This window comes from Equus quagga, chromosome 18 (assembly GCF_021613505.1).
Source record: "Equus quagga isolate Etosha38 chromosome 18, UCLA_HA_Equagga_1.0, whole genome shotgun sequence".
Taxonomy (NCBI): Eukaryota; Metazoa; Chordata; class Mammalia; order Perissodactyla; family Equidae; genus Equus; species Equus quagga.
The window spans coordinates 35,832,913-35,853,562 of record NC_060284.1 but is presented as its reverse complement, the minus strand read 5'-3'; the positions used below and the strand labels follow the sequence as shown (position 1 = coordinate 35,853,562).

Below are 20,650 nucleotides of genomic sequence, written 5' to 3'. Positions count from 1 at the left end.
GTAAGTGCTGTCTTATTGTCCATAGATGGTATTATGGTCCAGGAATTTCTTTCAGAGCATTTTATTTTTTTTAATTTTTTGTGTGTGTGTGACAATTTTTATTTATTTATTTATTTATTTAATTTCAGAGCATTTTAAACATGCACTTAACTCCTAGCTGTGGTTCAGTTACTTGCTTTCCCTTTCCAGCTCATTAGGAATAATGGAAAATACAGAGCCTTTTTGTTTAATAATTTTGCATATCATCTGCATATTTTGATTCACATAGAAATTGGAAAAAAATACATTTACATACATTAGAGCATTAAAACTATAAGCTGTTTATCATGTACATTTTTTTGGTGGACTGACCACTAAAGAAACAAGCTCTGCTACATCAAATAAATATTCGTGAATTTTAATTGTATTAGGATTGTATTATTCTAACTTAGATTGATTTAAACCTGGAGTAAATTTGACCCCCAGGAAATATTTAACAATGTCTGGAATGTTTTAAGTTGTCACACTTGGAGGAATGGTAGCTGCTGGCATCTAATTAATAGAGACCAGGGATAGTTTTAAACATCTCGCAATGCATAGGCGGCGACAGCCTCCCACAGCAAAGAATTGGCTGACCCCAGTTTGCCCAGGTTAAGAAACTCTGACTTAAAGCTTGTAAGATAATCATTCTTTTTTTATGTTGTGTAGGGTCCCAAAGGAGAAAGAGGAGAGAAAGGAGAAGCTGGTCCACCCGGTGCTGCTGGACCTCCTGGTGCTAAGGGACCACCAGGTGATGATGGCCCTAAGGGTAACCCGGTAAGTAAGCTTGGTGTTCTGTAAAGTGGCATCTAAGTCAAAGCCACTTTGGAGCTTTTCACAGAAAGATGAGAAATCATGAGACTCTGGCCCATAGCTGGTGAAGCTGATTTTTCATCATTTCATACATTCATATGCATTCTCAATTAATTTCACTTTTTAAAAATTTTTTGGAGGAGAAAAGAAATATTCTCACCTAGTTTTACCATGACTGTTACCTCTTAAACTTCAGAATATCATGACTTTATAAAAAATATTTTTCATTTGTTTCCTTTCCTTTAAAAACACATCATTCTAGGGTCCTGTTGGTTTTCCTGGAGATCCTGGTCCCCCTGGGGAACCTGGTCCTGCAGTAAGTATTATGGAAAAATAAAGGAATTATTTTGGTGGGTAGGTTCCCAGTGTCTCTAGTGTGATAATTAAAGAAAATTCTTAATTACCTAAGTGGACTCCCAAAAATAGAAAGAAAAAGAAAATGCAATCACAACAACAATGAAATTCATATAGTTGGAAACTGTTAGACGTAAGTTCCATGATTATTTGCTTCATCTGCATCAGTTTTCCAGACTTTGTTGGATTGTACAAACTAATTATGTGAGTAGCAACATTGCTATTATTTCAGAATTACAGGATCATTGTTGTTATCTCAATCTCTTCTATAATGTAAATTCTATCCCAATTTTTGCCACGTCTGTTCATGGTGAAAGGATGCGGTGGCCTTGCATACTAATTACATCCTCTTCCTTTCCTTATATTAAGAGCATCCTATATTTTAAATTTGATATGGTGGCAGTTTCACAAATCTTTATGGAAAGAGAGAGAAACACCACAATCCTTAAAAAAAAATTGAAAAAACATATTCATACTTCTGTTTGTCCATGTGGTAATAATTTATCTCAAGGACTGAAATAGTATACTATACTTTTTTATTTTGATAAAAGTGAATAAGTAGTGAAGAATATCCGGGTTCATTTTCTACTGCCCACCATAGGGTCAAGATGGTGTTGGTGGTGACAAGGGTGAAGATGGAGATCCCGGTCAACCGGTGAGCAAGCTTACTGTTTTCATTTCATCTTCACATAGTCTCAAGACATTTTAAGGAAACAACAGTCGGCTTTTCAAAAGCATTGCTATGTGTGTACACATTTATTTCGAGACACATATCAATTACGTTTGAATTCTAGTTCACGGTCAAACTTACATAGAGTATTTCTTACTTGATGTCATTTAAGAAATATAAGCAAAGCCTTTATAATGAAAAATGTAGTCATATCATACTAATGATTTTGTCATATTATATCAAATTCACTTATCTATCCATTTAGGTTAAATAAAAAGTTATTTTCAAAACACAAATAAGACTGAAATGAAGAATGCCAAGTTATCAGCCGATCATTGACGTGAATTACTTCAATTAATAACCTAAGTGAACTCAGCATTGTATTGGACTATTTTTTTAAAATTTTGAAAAGGCACAGGAGGGGGCTTTCCACGTGTGGTTATTTAGGGAGGAGGTGAAGGAGGGCACTAACTAAAGTAGGAGCCAAAGACAAATGCATCCCAAACACACTTTCTCTCTAGTGCCATCCCCACTGGGTGTCTGCAGTCAGAGATATAGGCTTCTTCTGTGTGAATAAGACACGCTGGTCATATCCCAGCATGTTGCATACTCCTTGGCATAAAAATGCTAGTGTTGTACAGGAAGAAATTTAGAAGTAATAGTTTTATTGTTTCACAAGTGTGTGTGATATGAGTAGAATTATTAACCATATGATTCTATTAATTAGAGTGTCTATTGGATGCTTGCCAGATATAAATGAGTACCTTTTGAAAGTACGCAGTTTTACATAGAAGGAATTTGATTCACTTTCTTTCAGCTGTGAAGAAATTTTCCGTATGAATGTACGAGCTCTAACTATAGATATCTAAAGGAAGTTTAGGTATCTGAAATAGGGCTGAGCTTTTCCAGGAAAGATAGATGTGGGGAAGTGAAGAAAGATAGTTGATTTCAGTTCAGACTTTGAAAAGCACTGTGGACCATAAAATATTACCCAATTTCTTAAAAGGTATTTTTCACATTTTATAGGGTCCTCCTGGTCCATCTGGTGAGGCTGGCCCACCAGGTCCTCCTGGAAAAAGAGTAAGTTTTGTAAATTCTTTATTTGAAACATCCATTCATTACCCACCGTGTGTATACATTTATTTAATATATGTAAGCTGCTGGCAGAACATTATAAGGATGCTGGAAAATGTAAGTCATAGAGAATAATTTCTTAAATTTGTCGAAATACATATTAGAATAAGGCATACTTTCACCATTTCTCTGTCGCAATGAAAATGAGAAAAAAACAACTCCTACTTATGGACTTTCTCACTTCTCTGTGCCGAGGTCTCCCCTCTATATGAATGCTGTAGGCTGTTATAAAAGACTCTCATGGTACCCTGAACATCAACTCATGGGGCACTACAGGGTGATGTGATGCCGAAAATCCAGTGCCAGTTTAAAATGTTGTAAAAGCCTGAATACAGTATGAACAGAATGATCTCAGGAATCAGTATATAATGTTAGCTTGGTTTACATTGTTAAACTTGCCTGATTTGGAATCAATAGCAGGATTTTAACAAAGGGCTACAGAAAAATATAAATAAATAGATTTTGTTCAAAATATTGGCTGCTGTGGAGCCTAGGCAATTTACTGTCTTTTCCTTACTCCTGTACTATTTTCATGATAAAAACAATCTCTGTTGACCTGCCTCTTGCGGCACTTACGGCAATATACAACGTTGTCCTGCTCCTCCTGTAATCTGTTTTCCAACCTATCCATGAACAAAATATGTGGTAAACTTGCAAATATATTTCTTAGGCTCATTTCCCCTTTAGTAATCCAAAGTGTAACATGATCTTTGAGATTTGTTGCCTATTTTTACTTATAGTCTGAATGCCTTTAAACTTTCCTGATGAATGAGTATCTATTCTATTATTTCAGAACTCGCAGAAGAATAATTATACAGATGTCTTTGAGAGTGGGTTGAAATCTTTCCTGAGAAGACATGAAATCTTTTTTTTTCTTTCTCCTAGCCTCTAATGATGTTATTTAAAGTAGTGGTTAACAAGGCAATGAAGTCATACTACCTGGTCTTTAACGCAGCTCTACCGTTTGTTACTTGTACAACCTCGGGCAAGTTACTTATCCTCCATATTTCTCTGAGAGGCCTACTACTACCTAGGCTTTGGCAGAACATAAGTTAACCCATATAATACAAAAATAATAATATATGTTCACATAATAGGGTGTTAGCTTTTAGTTATGAAATAAATTTTGTTCTCATAAACATTTAATAACTATCATCTTATAGGTGTAAATTATAATGCTTTGGTACAGAGAGAATTAAACCTTCCTTCAAAGTATAGTAGCTACTAGAAAGAGAAAGACTATATCAAAATTAATTTTGAATATTTTATTATATATATTGGCAGCTTCTCGGCTCATTCTATTATTCAAGGCAAACTCTCAGCAAGTGCTATCCAATTTAGTTTCATTTTAAAATATGTCAAACAAATTGTTTATTTACAATCTTTGATAAATTCAACTAAGTACCATTTGATATTTGGGGTGAATTCTCTTAATATGATGACAGAGTTATGGAACAAATTAGGTTTTTCAGCTATACAGTGAGGAATCATGTGAATTACTGATTTTGAAAACAACTGAATGATTTTTAAATTTAAAAAAAGTAAATAAACAGAAACAATTTACTACAGAATATTAATGGAAATGTGGAAAAAAAAGGACACTTAGGTGTGAACCGGTATATCACATGCCCCTTTTGGAATTATTGTGACCCCAAAGTTTGAATAATATGTAACTCAATACAAACCTCTGGAAAGACCTCCATTCAATTCTAGAATTGACAAAATGTCACAGAAAAGTCAGCACATATACAGAGACCTAGATTATACTCTATTCCACAACACTGAGACAGTGTTGTGTAGTGGAAAGCCCATGTGTTAACATTCTTACTGGTTCACACCTGAGTTGGACCTCTCCATTTACTGCTTAAATGAGATATAACATAAGAACTGTAGTTAATCCCTGGTTCTTAATTACTTTCTCTTTATGATGAGAATAAGGTTGTATTTTTCATAGATTAGAAATAATTATAATAATAATATAAAATATGTAAAAATATATTAATGGTATATTGACAGGAACATAGCATATGCTCAATAAATTTTAATTACTTGTTGCTTTAAGAACATGAAGAATAACCAATTTCTTTCAATCCAAAATTTAATATTACATGATGTTGGTAAATTGCAAGTAACTGGCAAATTTCTTCTTTAGATTTACCAGATAAAATTAGAGAATAGAAAAATCATATTACTCTCTTTCCTGTCAATATTTCTCATTAGAAAACCTGATACACTCTTGATTAAAAGGAGTAAACTATATTGAAAAAATAAAAATATGTTTAAATGCATCAACGAGATGAATAAAAATAAGGAATTATGATAATGTGCTAGCAAAGTTATAATTGAACTTACATGTAGATATATAGGTCAATGGTCTCAGTGAAGAGAGAGACCCAAGAATATATAGAAACATCATTTGTGACAAATTAGACTCTGCAGATCAATGGATAAAGGACAAACTATTGAGTAAATCGTACTGAGGGCAATTGAATATTTACCTGGAAAAAAATAAAATTGAACCTTACTTCTCTCCATTCACACACACACAAAATGGCAGTTGAGTGACAACCTTAAGTGTGAAAAGAAAACTTTGGAATATTTTCGCAAAAATTAATGGAGAATAAATTTATGAATTCTAGTCATAAATTCCGGTCTAATAAATGTGACTAGAATGGAAAAGATTGATGTATCAAATATATTACAATTAAAAGTTTATCTAAAAATACAGAAAGGCATTGAAAAGAAAAGATCCAATTAGGAGAAAATATTTCCAACATATAGCAACTTTGCAGAGAAAAGTTTTCCAGAGTGTCTAAGTACATCCTACAAATTAAGAAGAAAAACTCAACCAACCAACAGAAACAAGCAGCAAAGGGCATGAAAAGACATTTGACAGAAATGCTCCACAAACGCATGAAAAGATGTGTCTAGAAGTCAGAGAAATGTGTGTTAAAAATGGCATTAAGATACCACCTTACATTCATCAATTAGCAAAAATTGAAGTCTGACAAACCAAATGTTAGAAAGGATGTTTTTTAAAAAAAAAATCATGGGGATTATCATACACAGCTATTGTGAGTTACTTGGTACAATTACTTTAGGAGGATTATTCTAGGTTACCTGTAGAATTTAACATGAACTTTGCTACCATCTTATAATTTCATTCCTAGGTACATACCCTAAATGATGTCTTACACATCTTTACCAAGAGACATGTGAGAATGTTCAGACCACTCTTGCTCCTAATAACAATATAGAAATGACAAATGCATTAAGATATACTCATAAACTAAAATACTATGTGGCAATGAAAATGAATGTGTTGCAGATGCATGAATCAACATAAATAAATCTCAAACACCTGATGTTAAGAAGAAAATATATATAATGTTGAGCTGGAGAAGATGTATTATATGATTTCATTTATATAATGTGCAAAAAAACCCTATGAACATGTTATTTAGCATTCAAGCATAAGTCATAAGAATGATGAAGAAAATTAAGGCAACCATTCACCAAAATTTAGGATGGTAGTTATTTCTCTGGGAGAAACAGGGATGCAATAGTTGCAAGTGACATATAGAAAGTAATACGTTTATAAGTTGGGAGACTAGAATATTAAAATACTTAACTGAGTCTTCCTTTTTGTCACAGTTTTCTTTGATATTATTAGAAAGTTCTTTAGTGGAGTTCTCCTTTTTGATTTTTGATGGATTATTTAAAAATAAATCTCATCAAAAATTTGAGGGATGTTCTGTCCTCTCATTTTAAGGAACAATTTATATAAATATGATGAGCTATTTTTAATCCACTCCAGTCACTTGGTAAACAAATTAGCAGACCTTGTATCCATGAATTATTAATGACAGGAGAACAGTGATGACTATGCATTCCTTTCAAAGCTATTTACATCCATTTTGATATAGCAGAAAAATCAACCTTAGGGTCAGGCCGACTAAAGAATATTATGCAGGTCTTCCTCTTTTAAAAAGTGCCATCATTAAATCTAACCTGAAAGCCATTAACACAATGTGTTAAATTGTATCCTATATTAGGTTTGGATAAACTGGCAGGCTTAATTGGCTTTATCTATTTTACACAATAATCTATTTTATTCACCAGAATAAAAACTATTTTTAATGGTAATGAAAGATTATTCTAGTTTCAACAGTCTTATTAAAACTGTAATTTGTTCTGATTTAACATTAGCAATTATTGCTTGCGCCCTTTTAAATTACAATCAAACAAACTAGTTCATTTAGTCAAGAGCTCTACCCTAACCTAAGAAAATAGGTGGCTTAGCTGAAAAAATAGAAATACAAATTATTTACATAGGTCTTTCTTAGCCTATGCAAACTGACGTAGTTTCAAATGCTTGCTTTGCCACCTAGAAATATAACTTGAGGTAAGTTAATTTCTTTGAGTCTCAGTTTACTAACATGTAAAGTGGACATAATAACTAATTTTCAATGCTGGAATGAGGGCTAAATTAGATTAATAAAGTGTATATTCAAAGCACCAAGTCTAATTTCTGGACGTATCAGTTGTGCAAACAGTAGATACTATTACTAAGGCGTTAAATACAGGTTTCAAATAATGGCATGATTTATAAATGAAATAAACATCATAAATAAAATATCAGACAAAAGAAAGATTAAGATATTTTCTTCTAATTTCCAAGTTGTATAAATTGAAAGTAAAGTTTATTAGCAATAGATTTATAGTAAGTTCTAAGTAAACTTAGATTTGTTTGTTGCTAAATTTTGCTTTGCCAATAGAGTTATACAGTGATCACTACTGAACTAACTGGCTGAAACATACAACAGTCTATAAAATATTAATGAATGACATTTTCAAAGTACGGTATACTGTGATTCTGTTGAAATTGATACATATTTGTACTATTTATTCCTTGGTGCAAATTCATGTAAAATCATGTAACATATATTGTAAAGGAATTTCCTGCGAGAACTATTGCCCAAAAAGGAGCATCTGAATTCTTGATGACTGCATATATTTTTTGAGAAAATGGATTTGCCAAACAACAGGGATTAAACTGAGTTAATTGAGAAGGAAGTCCTTGGGAACTTGAATGTACTGAACACGTATGAGGTCACTGTGTATATACCGGGTGAACACAAGGCACCTGAGCCTGGAGGCGTATGGTTCAGAGTGAATTTTGTGAATTAAAATTGATGGGGAGAATTCTGTCTCCACCAGCCTTTGCATCCAGCCAGCAGGCAGCCATGTCTCTGATGCAGTACTCAATTTAATATCACCTTTGAGGAAACCAAAAGAACATGTTCCTATGCAATAATTATAATATTCGCTCAACACACTTATGATTTGATTGAATATAGAATTGCCTTAGCATCTCTTTCTCAGTTCATCTAGAACGTGTAATCTTAAGTAAGATTTCTATGCATTTTTTGGAAATTAACATTTGTCCTATTCTTAGTTTCTCCACATTGGAGGCAACAGAAAAGCAGACCAATAACAATTTTGCTATAACATCTCGTAACAGAAATTGCAATGACTGGACATGTGTTCAAAAGTATTATTACTTTTTTCCATGAGTGAATCTTAGAAATAAATGATAATATACCTTCCTAATAGAATATTGATCAGAATGTTGCAAGTGGCAGTGATAGTGAGAAACAACATTCTAGCAGATATTGAACAAGTAGGAAAATTAAGTTGTCATTTCTAGTACATGTACATTCTATCAAGCATTTGTAATATTTGAGAATAAAAATGTATATTTCCCCAAGGCACTGGAATGTCGTACAGTTTGTGTTAATAAGCCATGGAATTTTAATTCTCAAGTTATCATTATAGCTGTTTGAAACCAACAGCTAGTTCCATGCCCTTTTATTGAAAAAATTTCTAGAGCTAACTAAAATAATTTAAACATTATCACCTGAAAAATGCACATATTAAATGGAATTTTAAGGAATCCAGTTCATGTTGCCAAAGGAAAGTTCATTGTAAAAAATTAAGGCGATAACTGCTATTATTAATTGATACAAATATGGAGGAAGCTTTAACTTATCGTATATACATATATATACATCCGTATATACCGTATATGTATACATACATACTTTCCATCCCTATGCCTTCATGCATGCATGTAAATGGTCAGAAGGTAAAGTGTTGGCAGGAAACATCCCTCCCACGTCTACCCACTCTGTAAGATTCAGGTCAGAGATTAGGTTCTTAGGCAAGCCTTCTCTACTACCAAACGTGATTGATGTATGTATTTTGTGCACTTCATCTTTGTATATTTTTACATACTGTATTTGTTAATTTTGATGTCTGTCCTCCTAACTGAACTTTGTGAACTCCCTAGGGTTTCGCTTTTATTTATTTAATTTTTTGTATTCTCCATGCACAGCACATTTCTGGCACATAAGAAAGGCCTAATTATTTGCAACATGAATGAAAGAATGGATAACTTATAGAATAATATTGTAAAATATGAATAGTGGAGAGAGGATTATATTGAATATTTTATATGAAGTATATTTCTCATGGCAAGGAAAAATCCCATGTGACAGTGACTATTGGTGGAGGATTAACTGGGGCCTGTTTTATTGTGCCAAGTTTTATAAAGCATTTTTCAATCACAGCACTTATTTCTTCATGAAAGTACAGCAAATAGTTCACTAGATTAAGTCCTTGCCCCTCTCTTTATGCAGCCATATGAGAAATAAATGACTGAGATAAGAATTTGTTCATAGGCATTATTACTTTTATTTAAAGGAAGGTTCCTATTCTTCTAGAATCCTAGTTTTACATCCTAGTTTTTCTTAAAAAACAAAAATCTGTTCTATCTGGAAAAAAGTTAAAAGAATACATGAAAATGGGAAAAATGAGATAAAGAACAGAGCAAAGCCATTTAATATGGATTTCCACCATGACAGACATCAGGCATTCAAAAACAGATGAATCCTGGGGCTGGCCCCGTGGCCGAGTGGTTAAGTTCGCGCGCTCCGCTGCAGGCGGCCCAGTGTTTCGTTGGTTCGAATCCTGGGCGCAGACATGGCACTGCTCATCAGACCACGCTGAGGCAGCGTCCCACATGCCACAACTAGAAGAACCCACAACGAAGAATACACAACTGTGTACCGGGGGGCTTTGGGGAGAAAATGGAAAAAAATAAAATCTTAAAAAAAAAAAAAAAAAAAGAAACAGATGAATCCTTTTGGGATGGAGAAACCCTGTGTTTGAATTACCATTTTGTGGCTGTGTTGTCATTTACTTGTGTTTAAATTCTCTAGGCTTTTCAAACTTGGATTTTCTTTTCTCCCATGCAGTAAAAGCAATATTGTTCTTATGTTGTTATACATTTGATGGCATGCTTTTTTTTTAAACCAGATATTTTTAAATCTTCTGTACTATAAATTTCAGCTGTGTAGATGCAGTCTTTTGAGATAAGACTCCATACTTTTGTGTCACTGGTTTAAGGAAAAACTTTCGTAGAATAAGGAAAAGCCCATTATTCAGTTGAATTTTATAATTTCTATTCCCGAAATCCTAGTCATTATGGTTGTTTTAGGTTGCATAGATTGATATTTTAAACATAGCACTGAAATAATTTATGACTCAACATTTTATCACTAGGAAATATTGGAAGCTCTATGCTTCAATACAGAAATTCTCTTGAATAAATAGTATGAAATTAAAAAGATGTACTTAAGTTTAAATGCATATATTATTGTTAACACATTGCTGCCACCTCAAGAGACTGCAAATAGAATTTATACACTTATTTTTGGGTTGAGGCTCAAAGAATCCATAATAATATATGAAGTTACAGTGATGATATTGAGGAAATAATTACCAATGATGTATTCACTGAGTCTCTCAGAGAGAAAATGAGTTGACTGAACTCTGAGTTTGATGAAGTGTTTGATACACATTTTAAATGTGAATTTAAAAGACCGTGTGAAAGACTAACCTGTATCCACCATTAGAATATTAATATGGCATCTGAAAGGAAGAAAGTCATCCTCCTGCCTCACTTTCTTCTCACCGATTAACACCACCTCAACGACTCTCCCCAACCTCCAGCCTCAATCTCAGTTGATGATTTTGGATACAATTCATTGCAAAAATTAAAGTAAACAAATGGAAAACAAAAGTATAGGGAAAAATGAAATGCGATTTCTTAGAGACCATTAGGTTTCTTTTTTAAACTTTTTGTACTTAGGTCCGAACTTGTGCAGAAAATTTCAGCATTAGATTGAATCTTAATGCTTTTTAAGTAATAATAAAAATTCATTCATGAGTGAAAATAAAATAGTTTATAATAAAATTATAAAATTTATATGTCTTAGAAGGAATTGATTATGAATATATATTGTGTAGCTCTGTAGGCAAAAAGCACTTATTGTAGTGGGCTATCAAGCCAAGGGCCTGTTTGTGCTGATTTGAAAGTCTTCTATGAAATGCCTTAAATGAAAATATCAAGGACCCAGTATAATTAAAAGGAACAAAATTTAGATATAATGAGGATTATTATATCGTATTTGTAGCTTGAAAAATTGATGCTTTTTTTGATACCTTGAAATTATATGTTATATAACAAAATTGATTCTTTTCTACATCATTTTGTTACAAGGTTAACAAATGTCAAATTTTATACTTCACAGATGACTATGTAAATGTAAGAAGGAAATCTGAATATTAACATCTGATTATATATTACAGGATCATATCATAAAATATACTTTTAGCCAACTTTAAATTTTCCAGTTAAAACAAGTAGTTTCAAACATGGCATTTATATTTTTCAGGTATTGTAAATAGCATGTATGGGAAAAGTAATTTGTTCACATGGTATCTACGGATGTATTTTGAGAGTCTATTTTGTTTAACCTGACTCTTACATTGCCAACATGGTGAAAGTATAGGTAAAATACCTTAATGTGTAATAGTAATATCCAATAATTTTAGTTAGCGATAATAACAATAGCTAATATTTGCACAGTGTTTTTTATGTCCTCGGTACTGTTATACACCATTTACATGTATCAACTCATTGAATTCTCTGACCACTCTGGGAGATAGCTACTGTTATTATCCACATTTTGCAGAGAAGTCAACTGAAGCACTGACAGAGTGTGAAACTTGTCAAATATCGCAAAGCTAGTTAGTGGCAAAACAAGGATTTGAAGCCAGGCAATCTGAGTCCAGGCTTTATGGTCGTAAGCACCAGATTCCGTGCCTGTATTTGATACTGCTACACTGGAAAGTTCACAAAATACTTTAACATATGTTATGTCATTTAACAACAGTTCTATAGCAAGAGAATTCTTATTGATAATTTATGGATGAAAGAAGTGAAGTTCAGAAATACTAATAATTTGTTAAAAGTCACACAGCTAATTAAAAAATAGAGAGAATTAGGTAAACAGATGCCTTGCAAAGATAAAAGACTATATATATATATATACACACACGCACATACAAAGAGCAATATTATGAATAGCTTTACGTATATATAATAATTAGCATTTCTCCATGGCAATCCATGCAGCTGTACAATAGTCATGGAAACATCAGAATATTCTTTTAAGCTTTTGGATGACATATGGAGTGTGAAGATTTTTTTCTACTTTGTTCTAATACTAGGTTTTAAAAGTTATACTATTTTCCATGCCATTTATTTATGTGAATTACGTAGTTCCAGAAAATGAAAATACGATATCTGTTGACTATCAAGATTTTAAATGTTGTGCTATTCTAGTTTGAAAATGGTCCTGTAAGAATGTATAACATGTGGATGTTCTAAGATTAAGGAAAGAGTCGGTCTTAAAACACAGAACGATGGAAGTGAAATCTGATACATTGGGTTAATTCCTTATTATACAACATAAAAAATAATATCTGACTATTAATACTCTGACTAAACCATCAGCATTCTTTTAAAAACTTTATCTTTACTGTTTCCTTACATTGATATGATTTGATTATCTTTATTTTACTCAATCTGTGCTTTATTTCTTTTGAATATCCTAACTGAAAGTTTGTACATAAAAAGGGTTTTGATTTTTCTCATTGTATTTTGAACTAAATAGCTATAGAAAGCCACAATTTGTAGACTCTATTACAAATTAAACTGGAATGTTTGTAAATAAGTCCTCAGTTGCATTACTTTTATGTGTGATACATATTCTAAATGCAGTTTTCTATTTCTAGGGTCCTCCTGGAGCTGCAGGGGCAGAGGGAAGACAAGGAGAAAAAGGTGCTAAGGTAAAATATATCTTAGAGGTCTTATGATTGAAAAGCTCATACATTAAACAACATCTTTTTCAGTCCTTTTAATAAAATCATAAGATGCCTTTCCTCGTTATTAACGTGCTCACATATTTTATTTTCTAACAGGGAGAAGCAGGTGCAGAAGGTCCCGCCGGAAAAACGGGCCCAGTTGGCCCTCAGGGACCTGCTGGAAAGCCTGGTCCAGAGGGTCTTCGAGGCATCCCTGGCCCTGTGGTGAGCATCTGTGCTAAAAGATGCCGTCTTAAAATGATGTTTCATTTCTAAAAAAATGATGAGTGGAAATGTTTCTGTCAGCACTATTCCAGAAATTATGGTTTGAGTGTTTTATGGGAATTCAGTAAATATTATGTAATAATTAAAGTTAGATAATCTTAAAATATTTAAGAATGTCATTTGTTTAATAAGTTCTTGGTGAAAATCTAACTTATACAGGCAGAATAGAAAACCAAACCCTAAGATCGCAAAGATGTAAAATTTTGCTACATTCATCCATCCATAAATCCATGGGTGTGTATGTGTGTGCATGTAGACATATAAACACAAAGTAAAAAGCCTCAAAATTGCTTACAGTATTTGTAGATGGAATTCATAGGTGATGCTTGCTTGCTTTCCTTTTGTATTTTGAAAATTAAAATAAAAAAAGAAATATGTATGTTTTTCTCAATTTAAAAAAAAAATCAATCCTGTCTATTTTCCATAGGGAGAGCAAGGTCTCCCTGGAGCCGCGGGCCAAGACGGGCCGCCTGGTCCCATGGTGAGTAGCATCTTTTCTGTTGCTTAGAAAGAGAGAATTCCTGAAACGAAATTGTTTATAAGCTAGAATTTCTCAGATTTTGTCTTATAAATTGATTTCCATTTTGTACAATATTCAAGGAAGTTTATTACTCAGACCTACAAAGAGGAAAATAATCCTAATTGATTATTTGGAAAGTATGCTTCTTGATCAGAAGATCTTTCCTTTCTTATGTGCTCTGGATGAAAAAAATATTTCCACTCTGAATAAAATGCCTCTAATGGCCCAGCCAGTTCTTTTCCAAATGTGTGGACAGTTCCCCCAAATGCACGCAATTACGCTTAGTTTCCTGGCACTTCATTTAAAAGAATCACGTTGGCACAGGCACACAGTGATTCCTCCACCAAATAAATTGTTCTCTTCCTGAGTCATACAGGCTGAAAGATAAAATATTAACCCCCGTTAGTAGCGAGGGAAGGTATAATTATTAAAACACTCAAGCTTGGTTACTATCGTAAACTCTATGTGCAAACAACATTCGTGAGAAATAAACAAAGCATTTAGTCGACCAGCATACTGTTCATAGATGTTTATTATAGGAGCCAATGCTAGCCTCACTACAAAATTTGGGCAGAAAATGAGAATCCAAGTCTTACCTTTAAAATCTTTGCTTAATAGGTGACAAATTCTATTTTATGGTAGAAATATTTGAACTTCATTGTCCAAAAATAGTTATGTATAAAGAGATTAAACAAAATAGCAAACAGTACACACAGCACTGTGCAAGTGGGTTGCATATTGGTTTAAAGAGTCACTTTCCTCCATATAGCAATTTAAATTTGACAAAAATGCCTCTTATCATGAATATATTTACTACCTCAGAGATATAGACATACTCAGAAAGACTGCAAAACTGGGGTTCACCATCTTGAATATTCAGGAGGAATTTGGGCCATTCATTTTAGTAAGAATACCACAAACATTTTCTCTAATGTACCAAATATTTCCTAAGTGTTACGGAGATTATTGTTCTAACTTTCGCTGAAAAGATCACTTGTTTTAGTAACTGGATGAAAATTACCAAATTTTGAGGGACTTCAAGCAGGAGATTATCAAATCTGCTCATGACCCCATCTGTATAGGAACGGGGGCCTGGCTGAAGCAGGATCAGCTCCACGTCTGCACCACTATTTAGGAAATATTCTCTTTAGATATAGTAAACTCCTAACCACACAGAGTCAGAGCCTGGAAAAAAAAAATACTTCGACTTAATGTCACCCTAAAATTTGCCAGAGATTTTTTTCTTGTTATTTCAGATTTTCCAATAAGTGTTCTGACCTTTCTCCAGATGAAATAAAAAATATCATGCTGGAGATTTCCTTCAGCTAATATTAAAAATAAAACCATCAGACGTACCACCTGATTCCAGCTTGCAAAAGTTTACCTTTCTGACTCTTAGGTAAATGTGAGTTTACAAAGCGAGGGGCTGAATAACTCAAACCCTTTTAGACGCAGAGTGAGATGAAAAGCATCAGACTTGAGCAGCACGGGTGCCATTTTTTTCTCCGGCTGCTTGTTTTATCAGAGAGTACTTAGAATGTGAAAATATTGTAGTTTTTTCCTAGGATCAAATCGTCTGACTGTGATATCTACTTTTAACGAAACTGCTCCTTGGTCCTCACGAGGTGAGGACGGTAGAGAAATCATCTTCAGGATGCCTTTTATGGCAATTTAATGAGCTTTTCAACTCAACTGAGAAAGATTTATTTTAGTAGGCAATTTTTGACCAGAGTGAGAAGTAGCATATCATGGTTATTGGTTAAGATCATCAACTCTTGAGCCAAGCTCCCTGGTTTCAAAAACAAGCAGTACCACATACTTGCTGTATGACTTTAAGAAAGTTGTTCAATTTTTTTTTAAGCTTTAGGTTTCTCATCTTTAAAATGAGAACATTAATAGCATCTATCTCACAAGATGTAATGATGTTTAAATGAATTAAATAGGGATATTAATATCTTCTACTTGATGAAATTCTTATGTTAATTAAATGAGTTATTTGTAAAAACACTTAGACCATTATTTGGCACTAGTAATACCAAATAAAAAATTATTAAATGAATGAAATAATGATAAATGTTTTGAAAAATAAACAATTTCATATTCTTAGCGAAAAGTAACTAAATTTGACCTCATTCATGCATATGTATTATCAATAAACTTGTTTGTAAGTCATTGACTGTTAAATCAAATGCAAGAGACCAACAAATACAATTAAGCTTTTTACAGCAGACTATAAGGTGATATGTACTGTAGCAGAATCAAGTAGAGATGCTAGATATACTCAGAGCAGGGCTGTTAAAATGTCATTTTCTCATCTCCCCTGGGGACCCTTGCCTCATAAGTATGATTATCAAAGAAGAAAAAGAGAGGCTTAAGTATAGATAAAATGTGAGAGATGAAAATAGAAGTTTCAAAACTCATGCAAGTTTGCCTTGGTCTCTGAAATCAATCTATGTGAAATTCATCTGAGTATTTCTCCATAATGTGTTTTTCCTGGTAATAATTATAAATATATTCACACCCATGTCGAAGTCTACATAGACTTCAGAAGCATGTTTATCACCAGAGTTCTGCAACTATCTATCGGGCCTCTTTTCCCTTTCCAGAAGCTGTCTGTAACTTCCTGCTGTAGCATTCCACTGGTCAGACAAAACTGCTATGACATCCCCTTTTTCCTCAACTTTTAAATACGATTTAGCTTTTCAATAATACAATTTACTCTGCTTTCATCATTCCAGATTGGCAGCAACCTAGTTAGACAGTTGAACTCTAGCTAACAGAGCGTCAATTACCTATATAGGTAACAGTTTAATAGTTTTATATTAACCTTTGGAGTGGAAATTCTTTGTGATAGAGTGAAACAAACAGATCTTTTAATACTCTTAAAGTGGTATTTGTTGGTCTCTGCTCACTCTATGTAATCAACTCATAAAATGTTAGATATGGTATAATTTTATACTTTATATTTTAAAAATTAGATAATTCTCATAGTAAAAATTAGTTTAAACTTCTATATATGCATGAATTTTATATATATATAGATAGATAGATTCAGAATCTCCATATGGAACTAAGGATAGCTAAATAATACATTTGAGAGCTAAAAGAAAGCTAAGGACAATGATGAGATTATATAAAGAATTTTATTTGAATTTTTCTTAAGTTGAGATGCTGATTTTTTGAGTAACTAGTTAACAAAATTTAAATGAGAATAAAATTGAGTATTTTAAAGAGAACATTAATGGCAGTTACATTCTCTCCTGTGCTGCATAGTCAAACTTAGCATGATGTAATAATTTTAAGCTAATTTTTATTTTATTTTTTAAAGGCAGGACGACCATCTGTTTTACTTTTAGGCTTTTATTTTGTTTCATATTCGTTCATTTTAATAACCTACTTGTTCCAGTGTAGCTGAAAAATCGTTCAATATCTATCTTTGGTCAAGTTTACCTTAGCATTATCATAAATTCCTTCTTTTCACGTATCTATAAATAAAATATCTGATACCATTATTTTGAATATCATAAATGCCTGAATAAATGGTAGGATGAGTTAGTTTGATTTTTTTTTAATGCGACATTTAAACTATCTGTAAACAAGGTTGAGATGTGTAGCATTCCATAATGACTAAGCAGATTTAAACAACGCATTTTCTTTTCACCAAATTCAATGTTATTTCACAATATTACATTGTAAATAAAGTGGAGGATCCGCAGTTTCTTTAAACATCAATGCACTAGAGTTTTGAAATGCATAACAAAGCAAATCTTCTGTAAAGCATGCTGCTGCAGGGGAGAATGTTTGTGTATTCTAGACACTTGAGAGTGTACCATTCCTGTTTTCCTGTTCACTTTATTACTTATGAATTATGTATTTCCCTAGGGTTTTTCAATTTACAATATTCTAAAGAGGAAATAGAAAATATGTATACTTGGAATAACTTTTATATGCAGAGTTGATATTTTTGATATGTTCCAGGTTCAGAGGGTTATTTGTAACTGCTATCAATATCATAACTTTACCAATTGCTGTTTCCAACTGATGAAAATGATAAGAAGCTGATTTTGCTTGGCAAATTCCTCCTTAGATATAGTTATAATTTCATAAGAGATTATTAGCTTAGAGGAATTAATACTCATTTCCTCTAACTCCTTCATGAATAATATTTATAGAAACAATTTACAATGCATTATAAACATAAATAATGTCTAGAACATTTCTCATTAAGCCTGAGCAATTGAAATTCCTAGTATTTCTTCTTTTTTTGTCATTTTAGCCAGTGCTATTATAGTATGACAAGAAAGCTGATCGATAACCATCTGTGGCATATCAAAAAAGAATGATAATGATTAACATTTATATTATACTTCACTGATGCACAGCACTATTGTTGGCCTGGTTTTTCTTTCATTCTCACAATACAATGCCACAGTTATTATTAGAATACTTTTATAAATAAAGCTCACAGATAATAAGTAGTAGAGCCAAGATCGTCCAACTAATGAGTGGTAGACTTGAGACTCTGAATGAAGTATGATTGGAATGTTGATGCCCGGCAAGCAGCATCCTATCAGGTCTCTCACTCACTCACAGCAGCATTTCTGTAAAGTGTATCACATGCCTGAAAGAGTTTGAATGTGAAATGAGAAGTGAAGAAAGAAAACAATCTGGCCTAATCTTTAAAGTTTCATATTTTCAATCTAAAGAATATATTTACTTTTACCTGACACACATCAATTTTAACCAATATTCTTAAATGGTTTCTGCTACTGATAGAAATATTTGGTTCCTTCATACAATTACATTTGTATTAGACTATTTTTTCAAGCTTTTTTACGTCACCTTGTTCTAACATATAGTCCTTAGCATCTGTCCTGATGGTGACATGACCTTGAGAAAATATTTGATTGTTTCTATTATTCATTTATATTATTCCTTTAAAAATATGCTATTGGGCAATATTATTTTCCTAGATGATAATTTGCCAGGCATTTCTGATAAGATCAGAAAAAAGTAGATGTAAAATATATTCCCTTACTTTTATTTTTTATTTATTTATTTATTTTTTGAGGAAGATTAGCCCTGAGCTAACAACTGCTGCCAATCCTCCTCTTTTTGCTGAGGAAGACTAGCCCTGAGCTAACATCCGTGCCCATCTTCCTCTACTTTATATGTGGGACGCCTGCCACAGCATGGCTTGCCAAGTGGTTCCATGTCCGCAGCTGAGATCCAGGCTGACGAACCCCAGGCCACCGAAGCAGAACGTGCGCACTTAACCTCTGCACCACCGGGCTGGCCCCGCCCTTAATTTTAAAATTTACTAAATTAGTAGTACTGGATAGGTAATGTTTTTATTTTAACATCAGTGAGATCCTTTACGCTGTTCTGATTTACATATTGATTTAACTGGATTTAGGACCTAATGCCACAAAGCTGTGTTTCTCAAACCTTAAAGAATATCAAACCTATGAAACAGATTGCTGGTCTCCAACTCCAGAATTTCTTTCAGATTCAGTTGATCTGGAAAAGACCTAAGATTTTGCTTTTCTAATAAGTTCACAGATGATGCTTATGCTGCTGGTCTGAGGACCACACTTTGAGATCCCCTATGAGAGAGTATTAAACTAAATGAAAGTCCAGTGTTCTAACCCAGCCTTAGAATATGCTTGAAAGTGAATTTGGTAATTTCTTTGTAGTCTCCTTTTTGTTTGCAAAGATTTAACAAGATGGCATGATTGTTTATTTTTATACAAAAGAGAATCTAAACGGAATTAACACAAATTTACCTCTGAAGATTAATAATTTTCTCCTCATTAAAAGAATATTATTAGGTGCATTCACATTTAAAATTGCAATACTTTCTATGAAAATCTATCTGTCTGATCTATTCTTAATAGAATGATGTATGGAAATTGTCCACTTTGATATGAATACTTACAGAATTTCAAATTCATTCATGAATTAAAACAAATATAAATATATTTAATAATAACCCCAAATACTATTAGTACAAATTTGTGCTAACACTATTCTTACTTTCCCCTGATCTTTAGGATTTCAGTTTGAAGAGTAGACTTGAGAAACTCAGGAATGGAAAGAACCCCATCTCCTCAATTTCACAGTAGCCCCGTGAAGTAGGAATTATAATCTGTGGTTTACAGATGCGAAAGCTGAAGTTCTCTTTGGTTAGCTAATTTAAATTGCTAATAAGAGAAGCTGGCTTCTATCCCAAGTCTATGCTATTTTGAACCCCGTACTTTTCACATTACATCATGCTGCTTGGATCAAATCCATGGTTCTTCATACTTTAAATTCACAAAGATGATGGATTGAGACTTAATGTGCTCTATCACACTGAAGACTCAGAGAGTCTAGCTAGAGAGGAAAAAAATTACTCATGGTAACCTTTAGAAGATACAATAGTGAAGACTCATGCTATAGCCTGGTAAAAGTTAAAGCAGTTTGCTTTCTAAATACCGCGTTAAAATCATTATTGAAATGATAATTCAAACCATCTAAGTAATTCAAACTCGTAGAGAAACCGTATGAATATTTTGCCTTTGTTTGCTGCCTTACTTGTT

At 32.9% G+C, this 20,650-nt stretch overlaps 1 protein-coding gene across 1 annotated transcript in view; it reads left to right on the top strand.

Moving 5' to 3' along the window:
* COL11A1 (collagen type XI alpha 1 chain) overlaps positions 1–20,650 on the top strand; it is a 195,556-nt gene that overhangs the window by 160,716 nt on the left and 14,190 nt on the right. Inside the window, exons 51-57 of the mRNA XM_046645774.1 lie at positions 688–795; positions 1,094–1,147; positions 1,787–1,840; positions 2,882–2,935; positions 13,196–13,249; positions 13,382–13,489; positions 13,977–14,030. Coding sequence (XP_046501730.1) covers positions 688–795; positions 1,094–1,147; positions 1,787–1,840; positions 2,882–2,935; positions 13,196–13,249; positions 13,382–13,489; positions 13,977–14,030 — 486 coding nt within the window. The remainder of the gene's footprint in view (positions 1–687; positions 796–1,093; positions 1,148–1,786; positions 1,841–2,881; positions 2,936–13,195; positions 13,250–13,381; positions 13,490–13,976; positions 14,031–20,650) is intronic.